This window comes from Pelophylax lessonae (assembly GCF_965119305.1).
Source record: "Pelophylax lessonae genome assembly, chromosome: 1".
Classification (NCBI taxonomy): Eukaryota; Metazoa; Chordata; class Amphibia; order Anura; family Ranidae; genus Pelophylax; species Pelophylax lessonae.
Window position 1 is genome coordinate 511,360,947 of NC_138768.1, and position 13,315 is coordinate 511,374,261.

Sequence of the window (13,315 nt, forward strand, 5' to 3'; positions counted from 1 at the left end):
TGCGCCCCACCGAAGCCAGCGCCTGCTCCACACCTTGTCGAAGGCCGAGGTTGAAAATGTCCAGGCCAATATCATTAAGGTGCACCCCATCCGGGCGTAACAAATCACTATTATCACCTTCCAGGTCCCTGTGTCGTACCACAACTCCACCCAGTTGTCGAACAAATTTTGACACCTGGGCATTGATCTTCCGGCGGGAACCTTCCAGGCAAGGGCCCGGAATGTCACGGGCCCAAAGTAGGCGAGGCACAATCTCGGACCAAACGAGAACCAAATTGGTGAAAATTGCATAGCAATGAGCCATATCCTGCTTAACAGCCGAGATGAGGTCAACCGTCCGGGAATGACCAACATCGTTCCCACCCGCATGCAGGATCAGAATAATAGGGCCGGAAACATGTGAACGAAGCTTCAGGCACTCCGGGAGGACTTGGGACCAGCGTAATCCACGCAAACCACGCCAACGGATTCTGGCAACAGCATCGTCAAAGCCCAAGTTCTGTCCAGCGCACCGAACCGCAGACCGACGGGAGGCCCAGTACACAAAGGAATCCCCGATGATCCATATCAAGGAGGGGAGGTAGCCTGAAATCAAAACAAAAGGTGTGGGCGAACATATAAAGAAAAACGGGAAGATTCCCACCTACCCAGGCGCTGCAGTTCTGCATCGGAAAAACCCATGCCAGACGCCGCAGTAGCAGCACCAATACGAAAAGAGTGCGTCGAAAAATCCAATGCGGGGAGGCCCAACTTGCTAAGGCAAAGACGAAAAACTCTCAAAAATTGAAACCTGCTGAGAGAGGATGAATCAGCATGAACAAGAAAAGTGGGCGACGAGGGCCGAACCGACCGGAAGTGCAACGATAATGAAACCGGGCAAAAGGGGCCCCGGCAAGAATACAAAACGACCCGTCTGCCTCTACCGAGGCGGTCTGTTTTTGAGGTGCGCAGCAAAACCGTCACGCAATGGTCGGAAAACGACACGTCATCCGAGCGGATGCCACCAGTCGAAGTTCTGGACTTCGCAACCAGCTCGCTGATACGAAAGGCGCCGAAGAAGGCCCAAGAAAAAGCCACTCTAAACAAAAGGGTCTCGAAAGGGGAGGAGCACACTGACGGCAACAGGGACAGAATATCAGAAAGAATGGGGAGCGAAACCGGTCGTCGGGAATCAGGAAAACGAGTAGTGCGTCGCCAGCCTTGCAAAACCCGCCGCACCGGAAAATCCTTTGTGATGTCTTCCCAGCCGAGGAGACGGAACCAAAAAGATAAGGCGGACATGGCAGAAGCGACTGTGGAACCCGAAGAACCCCTGTGGAGTAAATGCACGAGGTAAGAAAATAAAGCAAGGCGTCTATCATAATGTGAGGTAAGGAGAAACTCACCTCGGGAAACGGACACCCATTCATCCCAGATCCGGAGATACGACGACCACGTCCGAGGCGAAAGGGATGCCTGTAGAAGGTCTAGCAAACGTCGGAAACGAGGTTCCACAAAAAGGGGGGGCAGGGCAGACCCTCCAGGGACGCAGAAGGAGCCAGGGAGCGGAAGCGATCGAGCTGAAAGCGAGAGAGAGCATCAGCAATATCGTTAGCCATCCCAGGAACATGCTTAGCTCTAAACCATACATTAAACTGCAAACATCTTAGAACCAGAAAACGCAGTAAGGAAACGACAGGAGGAGATCTAGCAGACTGGCGGTTGACCACCTGCACCACACTCATATTATCTGACCAAAAAATGACCTGGCGATTACGCAACTTCTCACCCCACAGCTCGATGGCAACGATAATAGGAAAAAGCTCCAGCAAGGTAAGGTTGCGCAATAAATCCAGTTGGGCCCATGAGGCCGGCCAACGCGCAGCAGACCATTCCCCTTGGAAAAAGGCCCCGAAGCCACAGGAGCCTGCTGCATCCGTGTAAAACTCCAGCTGCGAGTTCGGGACCTCCTCCATCAGCCAACAGGAATGACCGTTATACGTCTGGAGAAACGAGAGCCAAACCTCCAAGTCATCCCGCATGGGCCTGGTAATACGAACATGGTGGTGGGGGGCAGACACACCTTTCATGGCCCATGACAAGCGCCTACAAAAGGCCCTCCCCATGGGGAAAACCCGGCAGGCAAAGACAAGATGGCCCAATAGGGACTGCAAGTGCTTCAACCGGATCTTTTTGGCCCCTTTGGCCAAAGAGATCAGGGAGCGCAGCTTATCCAGTTTGTCGCCCGGCAAGCGAAAGACCATGGCCACCGTGTCAATTTCGATGCCCAGGAAAGACAACACCGTCACAGGGCCCTCCGTTTTGTCAGCCGACAGCGGAATAGAAAACTGCTCGCATGTAGACTGAAAAATAGAAAGGAGCCGCTGGCACTGTCCACTGCCGGCCGGACCAACAAAAAGGAAATCGTCCAAATAATGCAACAGGGAATGCAGACCAGCCGACTGGGCGACCACCCATTCGAGGAAGCTACTGAATAACTCAAAGTAGTAACAGGAAATCGCACAGCCCATGGGGAGGCACATATCGAAAAAGTAGCTGTCTCGAAAGTAGCAGCCCAGCAGGTGGAAGCACTCCGGGTGAACAGGAAGAAGGCGGAAGGCGGACTCAACATCCGCTTTGGCCAACAAGGCTGACGGTCCAGCAGACCTCACCAAACAAAGTGCCTTGTCGAAAGAGGCGTACTGTACCCTGGATTCCTCTTTATCAATGCCGTCGTTGACCGAGGAGCCCGCAGGATGGGAAAGGTGGTGGATAAGACGGAATTTGCCCGCCTCCTTCTTGGGAACCACACCCAGCGGAGAAACGCGCAGATTGTGAAACGGGGGAAAATCAAACGGGCCCGCCATCCGTCCCAATTCCAGCTCCTTGCGGAGCTTCTCGGCCAGGACAGACTCGAACTGTAAAGCCGATTTCAAGTTCGATGCCATGGTAGGCTCGTCCGAAAATGTAAAGGGAATCCAGAAACCATGGACCAGCCCATCACGCAATATCAAAGCCTCCCTAAGCAGAGGGTAACGGTCTAACCAGGGAAGCATCTCTGACACGTTCACCGGAGTCCTCCGGTTTAGAAACGTCAGGCCTGGCCCCGGGTTTTGCAAGCGGTTGCTTGGTCTTCCTAAAGCACCGGACGGCGGGGTGAGCACCTCCGCAGAACGAGCATTCATGTTTAAAGCGGCACGCGGTGTACCACTTGCAATGGCTTTCATTGAAAAGCCAGCAGACACCTTTCTTTGGGGCAGCCGACGCTCCGTAGGAAGCGCCGGCCGGGGATGGAAAGGACGACGGCCTGTGGGGACACATAAGCAGCAACCACAGGCTCCCATCCTGACAATCAAAACGAAACTCTTTCCGTGCCGCCATCTTTTGGCGAAACTGAGTATCGTAATGGAACCAACACTGGCCCCCATAAACCTTGTAGGCACCCCAAATCAGGTCCAGGTAACAGAACAGGGAAGGACCTAACTCTGGAAAACGTTCGCAAAGCACCCCGGCGTAAGCACAGAAACCCTGCAGCCAGTTCCCGAAAGTGCGGGGAAGCTGTTTGGGTTTGTCACCTTGTACCACAACGTCGACCCGCCGAGATTTATCCACTGTTTCCCGGTCAGGAGGAACCAGCGCTAGAAAATCTACGAATTCGCGACGCCAAATCTTATCCCGCACCTCACCGGGGAGGTGAACACCGGTCGACGAAACCGCCCACAATGGTCCACTCGAAAAAACACCCGGACCAGTAGGTGGGGCGGACACGCCCATGCGAGACAAAACCGATTTGACCGCCGCGAAAATGCGTTCGTCTGGCGGGCCCGATACAGCAGCATCGCTGGACTTACCCCAAACCACCCCACAATCATACTCACTGAGCTGCGGAGGAGGTGCCAGGGCGGGCTGCCCATCACGAGATCCAAATGGCCTGGGTGCCCCATCGGAGGGTGGGGCCGTTAGACGCCCATGACATCCATCATCCATCGGAACCTGACGCTGTAGGGAAAGATCCAGAGGTGAAGGTCCAGCTGGCGGCCCCGGCGGGCCCAGGCGGCGATGAGCTGCAGAGGAGCAGGAGCATTCAGAGTCCGAAGCAGTGGGACCCGGGGCAGGTGCAGCAGGAACCACTGCGCGGGAAGGGTCAGCAGACATGCGGTCATCCCCCGCCCTGCCGGGCGCAGGAGGAGGGTAGACTGGCAGCGCCAGCCCAGCAGGATCATGGGTGGCATGGGACGCTCCCGCCCGGCCGGGCGCAGGGAGATGCGGATGAGCTGTCGCAACAAAGCGACTCGCAGTTGCATGCGACTCCCTTACCTCACCCACCCTGCCGGGTGCAGGGAGAGGTACAGGAGCACTGGTCACTCTGGAACATCCAGATGCATGGTCAGCAGGCGCATCTCCCGCCCTGAAGGGCGCAGGGAGATCAGATGGTATAGACAAATGTGGCAGGAGCACTGTAGAGGGCATAGTATTTAAATCTCCCGCCCTGCAGGGCGCAGGGAGATGTGAGGAGGTGCAATTCCCCGACCAGCCAGCAGGTGGCGCTGTCCGGTCAGCCGAGGAACGCTCCACACAAGCAGAGCAGGTAGAAGAAGCTGGATGCAGCCCGGGGACAGACGATCCCAAGCCAGGCACTTGAGGGGGAGAATGTGCGGCGACCAGAGGGACAGCACCCGCCCAGCAGGGCGCAGGGAGCAGCGCAGAAGAAGGAAGTGGCACAGAGGGAAGCGGAGACAATGGAGGAGGCGGCGCAGACCCGACAGCTGCAGGTACTGGGTCCAGCAGGGGGGGGGACCTAGGCCTTCTGGAGCGGGCAGTGCGAGCAGGGACAGCCCCAGACTGAGGAGGGATTCGCCGGGAAGAACCACGCCGGGTGGATGAGCGGGTGGATGTGCGGGAAGCAGTGCCAGCCCCGGCGGAGCCAGTGGCAACGGGATGCAGAGAGGAGCCCCCCTCCCCGCGGCGAGACCGCGGAGGACTGGGGCTCAAACGGGATGGGGGGCGGGAGCGCCTCCGGGCACCAGAGGCCGTACGCCTCCCCTCGGGGGACACAGGTGGAGGGGCAGTGAGAGGGGGAGACAGTGCAGGGGAAAGGAGGGAAGCCAGCCACTCAGCCTGACCCTGATCCACCAGCTCCCGGACCCTGGATAGCAGGAATGCAGTGTCCATGCTGCAGCTCTTCACCGCGATTCTTCTCAAAAGGACCAGAATTCCTTGGGAAGGTCCTCTTAACTGAGCTCAGGCCCATCCCCATACCCAAGGCTCCGTCCAATCCATTTGATCCATGTATCTTCCTGCTTGGTCCCAACTTCTGGCCATGCCCCCATCAGTCAAGGCTCTCTTTCCCTACAGGGGTCAAGAGGCCTTCATTACACACACATACATAGTAAACACTGATGTAAAAAAAAGCATTAGCATTTACACAAGTACAAACACTCACAGCCATATACTTCTACAGCCAGCTGTATGCATTACCTGCAGCTCTCCATGCTTGGGAGTTTTAAAGTGGAGTTCCACCCTATTTTTATACTTACCTCCATCTTCTCGCTCCGGGTCACCTGAAAAAGAAATGGATAATCGCATATTTTTTTTTTTTTTACTTACCTCGTAGCGAAGAAAATATACTTACCTTACTTCCTTCTTCCTCCTTCCTCGGCCGCGGCCCGTCGTCACTTCCTGGCTCTGCAATGATTCCTGGGAGCTGGACGTCATAGCTCCCAGGAATCATTGCGCCTGCACCGGCCCCGACGTCAGTTCCGGGTCGCGCGCGTCATCCCCTTCTAAACAGCTTCTGGGCATGCCCAGAAGTTGTGGAGGGGTGACGCGCGCGACCCGGAAGTGACGTCGGGGCCGGCGCAGAGCATCGTGGGACCACAGAAGGCGGAAGAAGACGCCGAAGAGGACGCGCTGGCTTCAAGCTGCCCACATCTGAGATGGCAGCGCTGGACAAGACGTTTGCAAGGTAAGTATTTCGTCTTGCAGGTAAGTGCAACCCGGGACAGATCAGAGGCTAGCCATTGTGGAATGCACTAGCCCTGACTGTCCCGGGGGTATTAAAAAAAAAAAAAAAACAAATCCAGGGTGGAACTCCGCTTTAAGCTAGGTCTCAGTCATTTTTTTTCAGGGCCTTTCTCACCACATTGAGCATCAGCAACCGAGCCCAGCACTCCAGAAACACCGGGAAATGAGGCAGCAGGGGCCAGCAAGCTATCTGGTTTCTCCTGCCTGCCTGCTTCAGCGACATCCATCACTTCCAGACCCTTTGCCATCAACTGCATTGGAGATTTTACAAGCCTACTACACTATGTAGCCTCCTTCTCTTCCTCTTCATACCTCCTTATATTTATGATGGGACTGAGTGGACCGCTGTAACCCGCTACATGGGAATAAACAAGGGGCGTTTCACTATCTGGTTCTGAGGAGATTGCTGTATATATCATGTATTTATTTATATGTATCTATTCACGTATTTAACCACTTGCCGACCACCGCAGTATATGTACCGGTACGTCACTAGACTGTGAGGCTCTGGGGAGCGGACCACGGATCCCCCCCCCCCCCCGCGCGTGTGACCGGCTGACCCGATGTCCGCCGGTCACTCGGCGATCGTCGGTGGAGAGGGAGAAAGGCAGGCGGCTAGTGTAAACAAGCCGCCTGTCATTCTCCCCTGTGTAGAAACAGTGATCAAACGGTTCTACTATGTAGGACCGTTGATCACTGTTCCTGCAGCTCAAGCCATAGCCACAGTAAACGCGATAACTTTTGCGCAAACCAATCAAAATACGCTTTTTTTTACCAAACATATGTAGCATAAAACAAATTGGCCGAAAATGTTAAAAAATTTAGATTTTTACATTTTTTGGGGGGGGATTTCATATAAAAAAATGTGAAAAATATTGTTATTTTTGCAAAATTGTCGCTCTTTTTTTGTTTATAGCGCATGATCAAAAAATCGCACAGGTGATCAAATACCACCAAAAGAAAGCTCTGTTTGTGGGGAAAAAAAAGGACGTCAAATTTGTTTAGGTACAGCATCGCACGACCGCGCAATTGTCCGTTAAAATCACGCAGTGCCGAATCGCAAAATACCCCCTGGTCAGGAAGGGGGTAAAATCTTCCTGGGCTTAAGTGGTTAAACATGCATTGATATATTATGGGAAATTATATTATTATAATAATCAAGTTTGACACATTTATTTATCTAATTAATTACACACCTACGCCTGTGCGCATTTGCATTGGTGTTTTATACACCATTTACAAGGGCTCAGTAATGCCTGTGAATATCCACATGCATGTACCCATGTGCGTGGATAATACAGGAAGATGGCAGAGAAGATTTGTGCGAAGCACGACAACTACCAGCATTGTAGGTGCTGTGCTTTTTGCAGACATAGTGCTAGCACTGTTTACTTCCGCAGCTTCAGCATTTGCTGTGCTGTTAGGAGGTAAAGACATTTGCAACAATAGTAGAATACAGCAAATTAGTAAAACTCCAAAGCAAGAATGTTTCATCTTAAGAAAAAAAAAAGTAAACTATATCTCTGCATATTTCCTCATGTATTTCGTCATTTTTAGCAAACGGAAACTGTGACATCAAGAAATCAAAGTAACAAGCACGTACCAGTTGTTAACAAACTTGATCGCAGCGCTGTTTATGAACTATAGGGTTTCTTGTTGCTGGGCGCAGTCCACGGTTATTCAGACTTTCACCGTAAATATGCCAGTCGAAAGCTAAATTTTACAGAGAGACACAGGGCGAGTTCTAGGCCATCTGCAGCTGAAAGTGAAAGTAATAAGTTCCCAACAGGAAGCTGAAGAACAGGCCTTACCAGAAGACACATAGCAGAAACGTAATTTCCAGGGAGAAACTGACTGGCAAATCGGTAGTGAATTTTAACCCTTTGGCTACATTCGCAGCTGTTAATGCCATCTGTGAGCAGCTAACTGCGGCCGCCCAGCCCTGTACAGTTTTAACCACTTGCCAACCGGGCCAAAGCCGAATGATGGCGGCAGCGCTGTCGGCTAATTCTGGGAAGGCGCGCAATGACATCCTCCCAGACTCATGCTTCCCAATGACAGCGGCCCTTTACCATGCGATCGCTCCATCCAATGACGGAGCGAACACAATGTAAAGAATCCGGGGTCATGCAGGGGTTCAGCTCTCTCCTCTCCTCACACCGATACAGTGTATAGGGAGAGGAGAGAGATTGAGTGCAGCAAAGTAGGTCTAGTTGATTTTTACTGTGCTTTACAGTGCCACATCAGTGCCACTACAGTGCTCATATTATGTGCTCTACAGTGCCACCTGTGCTACTACAGTGCTCATCAGTGCCTCTACAGTGCCACATTAGTGCCACCACAGTGCTCATCTTGGCCACCACAGTGCCACATCAGTGCCACTACAGAGCTCATCTGTGCCCTTAAGTGCCCATCGGTGCCACATTAGTGCCACTACAGTGCTCATCAGTGCCACTACAGTGCTCATCTGTACAACTACAGTGCTCTACATATCCCATCAGTGCCACTACAGTGCTCATCCATGCCACTACAGTTCTAGTCAGTACCACTATAGTGCCCAATAGTGCACATCAGTGCCCATAAGTAAGTGCTCATCAGTGTCACCCTATCAGTGAATCCTCATCAGCCCCCGTCAGTGCCACCTCATCAGTGCACATCAGGGCCAGCTAATCAGTGTAGCCTCAGTGCATTAGTGCACATCAGTGCAACCTCCTCAGTGCACATAAGTGCGCCCTCATCAGAACCCAGCAGTGCAGCCTCTTTAGCACCCAGTAGTGCATCCTCATTAGACCAGCTTTATCAGCACGCATCAGTGCAGCCACATCTGTCCTAGCATTCCTATTGTACCACAGCCAGTATACACCAGTATGGCAAAAAAAAATTATTCCAGTGAGGAGGCATACCAACTTCTTAGCTGGAGCGACAAGAGCAGCGGGGAACTCTCTGAATCTGAGTCCATTTCTGATTTGGCATTTGAACCTGTTTTAAGCAGTAGGTCTGCTACAGAATCAGAGGAAGAGGAAAGTGTGCCCATGAAACAAAGGCGTTCTGGCGAGGAGCAGGCAACCACATGTAGAGCAGTGGCATCCACCAGCAGCTCCGTGCCATCCACTAGTAGCGCAGTGGCATCCACAAGAAATGGAGTACCACTGCAAGAAAGGCCAAGCACTAGCAAGGTGTCATCTCAGCCTCAAAGGGTTAGGACCCACGCCAGCCTTCCCTATGCCCTTCCCCCTAATTCAGGAGCAGCAAACATCCCCCCTTTTACCTCCCAGCCAGGTGTTCAGGTTAACACAGAGAATTTTGCCCCTCCTGATTTTTTAAATTGCATTTTTACCTAAGACCTATTATCTTCCATCGTGGCCCAGTGCAACCTCCATGCACAACAGTTCATATCAAGCAACACAGGTTTAAGTTACGCCCGTCCCTTTGAGTGGTGAGAACTAACAGTGGAGGAATTTAAAATATTTTTGGACCTCACTTTCAATATGGGACGCACAAAAAAAAAAAAAATAAATTATACTCCTGCTCGTCCACCAACCCTATCCACCACATGCCAATCCACTCATCCATTATGCCAAGATCAAGATACCTAATGATTATGCAGTTTCTCCATTACAACAACACCCAGTACCCTCCCTGAAATCACCCAGCATATGACAAATTATTTAAAATTCTGCCACTTTTAAATTTTTCTCTGAGAAATGCGCCCCAGTTATTTACCCCTGACCAAAATATCTCCGTGGATGAGTCACTTGTCCACTTCACAGGCAGGCTGGGTTTTAAGCAGTTTATCCCCAGAAAAATGGTCCGATATTGGGATAAACTCTACAAACTATGTACAGTAACAGAGCCACAGGGTACTTCTATGCCTTCTTGGTGTACGAAGTGAAGGATATCCAGCTGCATCCTCCTTAATGCCCAGAGTACATTGGTGCCTGCAGAAAAGTTGTTTGGGAGCTTGTATATCCACTGATTGAAAAGGGTAGCTTGCCCCTCATCACACCACAATCCTCACCAGAAGAAGACTCCAGCATGTGGTACAGTGAGAGCCAAAAGGAAGGGCTTCCCACAAAGGTTTGTTAATGAAAGACTACGAGCAGAGACGGAGAGTTTGCAGAATGATGAGATATTGGCTATCAGGTGGAGGGAGAGACGAAGAGTCTACATGTTCTCATTAATTTATAATGACACCTACGTGGAAATCCCCAGGAGAATCAGCCCAATCAAGAATCCAGCATGTGTCCACGACTATAATTTGTTCATTGAGAGAGTGGACTTCAATGATCAAATGATCAAACCCTACCTTCTGACAAGAAAAACCCGCCATTGATATGAAAAGGTCTCTATTTATTTTTTCAGTTTGGCCATGTATAATACCTATATTATTTACCGAGACCCCCATATCCTATCTTCATTACCAAGAAGAAATTATTACCGCCCTTTTGTACCCTGAGGGCCCACCAGAAAGCATTTGCTCGGATTCAGTAAACAGACTCCACTAATGCCATTTTCCTGAAAAAGAAATGCTGGGTGTGCTCCAGAGGAGTAGTTAGAAGAGACACTGCGTATTATTGCCCCCAGTGTCCTTCCCAACCAGGCCTCTGTATAGGTGACTGCTTCTGCCATTACCATAATCCTCTATATTATTAGTGAAGTATGGTAAACGTAATTCTCAGTTCCTGTCATTTACCTCAACCACTTATGCCACTGCACTAAACTGTACATGCCACTGCCTTCCCTGGAACTGGGTTATTTGACCACGTTTCTGCCTAATGCTAAATTGTACATACCTCTGCCTGCTCTCAAACTGACCCTGGCCTTATATACTACCACACTTCTGTCTAACGCTAAACTGTACAAGCCTCTGCCTGCTCTGGAACTGACCCTGGACTGTTTATTGACAACATTTTTTGCCTGCCTCTTGGACTGATCCTTTACCCTTCTACTGGAGTAGTGGGATTCATTACACAGGGGTCTCACATATGTGAGGGGCTTCAGAACTGTTTTTCTGGATGAAGAAAACAGATTTTTGGGTTTTCTCTTTCCCAGATTAGGGTCTGGAGACCGGAGACTTTAAAGAGATGTGGGTGGGAGAAGCCTCTACCCCTGTCCCAGTTCTTTCCTGGCCTGCTACCTATACTATGGACCATGTTCCGGCCTACTACCAGGACCAAAATTTTGGCACTGCTGGCAATCTCTACCTGCACTGGCCTGGACTGTATATGGACAGTATCCCTGCCTGTACTGGTTATGTACAATATTCCTGCCTGCTGCCTGGACAATTGCGTTCGCTGTCGCTGTCGCTGACCGTGTCCCTGCCTGCTGCCTGGATCAATGCTCTCCTGTGGACAACTGCACTACTATAACCACAGATATCTTTTGTTTACTCTTTGCTCAGCTGAATGTATTTTGGAGTGTAATTCTTGATATGTACATGTTTTGTGTTAAAAATATGAAGGGCCTTCAAAAATGTGATAGGTTGTCAGGAAATTCGATTTTATGCTCCTAGAACGCCTGATGGTGCTTCTTGGATGTTGGACCTCTGTATCTGGTCAGGCTGTGTAAAAGTCTCACATGTGTGGTATCACTTTACTCTTAGAAATATCTTATAAATGGTCAGCTTTGTGTAAAAAAAAAAAAAAAAATACATTTCATTTTCTTTTCACATTTTCCAAAAACTTGTGCAAAAAAATGACATGCTCAAAAGACTCATTATGCCTCATTTATATACGCTGGGTTGTTTGCTTTCCAAAATGGGGTCATTTTGTGGGGGTTTCCATTGTCCTAGTTCTCCAAGGCTTTCAAAAGTGTGATAGGTTTCAGGAAATTATATGTGTAACTTATGCTCCTAGAACGTCTGGAGGTGCAACTTGCATGTTGGGCCTCTGTATGTGGCCAGGCTGTGTAAAAGTCTCACAAATGTGGTATCCCATATTCAGGAGGAGTAGCAGAATGTATATTGGGGTGTCATTTGTGGTATGCACATGCCATGTGAGGTAAATAACCTGTAAATATACCAAGTTTATGAAAAAATAAATAAATAAAAAAATCTTAATTTTGCTAAGAATTGCGGGGAAAAAAAAGACAACTTCAAAAAACTCACCATGCCTCTTACTAAATACCTTGGAATGTCCACTTTTCAAAAAAGGGTAATTTGGGGGGTATCTGTACTTTTCTGGCTTGTTAGTGTCTCAAGAAATGATAGAGGCCATCAGTACATCAGATGTGATCAATTTTCAATGATTACAATAGCTTGTAGACTCTATAACCTTCACAAGGACCAAATAATATACACTTATAGAAGAAGAGAGTGTGGACTTCACACAGTTGCCATAACAATATTTTCGGAGGCGTGGCCTCCTTCCTCAGGGTGACCTGAGAAAGGGGGCCACGCCTTTAAATCGTGAAGTCATGGCAACTGTGTGACGTCCACACTCTTTTCCCCCTGTATCCTATTTGCGTGTCCTTGAAGCGCAGCGCCAGCTGGACCAGACCCATGTGCATTAGGATCTGCACGTTGAGAGTGGTGGTGGATAGTCTCGGATGTGCTGCCAGGACCTGGGCAGCTAGGTTAAACGCCCATGGCTCCCCCCCCCCCCCCTCCCCTCTCAGGATTTTGAGGTGCTTTTAGGAGTGTGGCCACAGTGGAATCATTATGCTGTATCTATCTTCATACAACGTGAGTTTGACCATTGTAGTGTTTTTAACTTTACTATATTAAAGCCAAGTTACACTAGGACGGCTTTGCGTCCTCTTCTTTTGTGTTATTGTATTATTTAGTAGCCTTTCATAGTCATGACTTCACACATGGAAACCCTTAACCTCCTTTTATGAAATGTGAGAGACCCTAATTATAAATTCAAGGGGGCTCTAGCAGTGGTGGGATTCAAAAATTTTAGTAACCAGTTCCGACTTTCAGTAAAGGGGTCCGATCTGTCCGCCGAAAATGTCGCAGTCCCGCTAAAAAAAAAAAAAAAAAAAAAAAAAAAAAAAAAAAATCGCAGATCGCCGCCATTACTAGTAAAAAAAAAAAAAAGACATAAATCTTTCCCGTAGTTAGTAGACATGATAATTTTGCGCAAACCAATCAAAATACGCTTATTGCTATTTTTTTTTTAACCAAAAAGATTTAGCAGAAAACAAATTGGCCAAAAATGATAAAAAAAAATTGATTTGTGTGAGTTTCACCTCAGGGGTCTCATCATCCCCGTCGGGCAGCAGTAGGTCCCCCAGAAGCCCCTGTAGGGAAGGAGCTCCTGGTGGGAGATGGCCACGGAGAAGCCTTAAGGCGAAAAGGGGTCCCTGTCCA

General features: G+C 49.7%; 1 protein-coding gene across 1 annotated transcript; it reads right to left on the reverse strand.

Annotated features, from left to right (window-relative positions):
• Positions 1-1,466: 1,466 nt before the first annotated feature.
• LOC309547236 (uncharacterized protein) lies at positions 1,467-2,927 on the reverse strand (the record flags this gene model as incomplete). The annotated part of the gene is made up of 1 exon (XM_082247054.1): positions 1,467-2,927. One exon carries the CDS (start codon positions 2,925-2,927, stop codon positions 1,467-1,469), a length of 1,461 nt encoding a protein of 486 aa, XP_082103180.1.
• Positions 2,928-13,315: the final 10,388 nt, after the last annotated feature.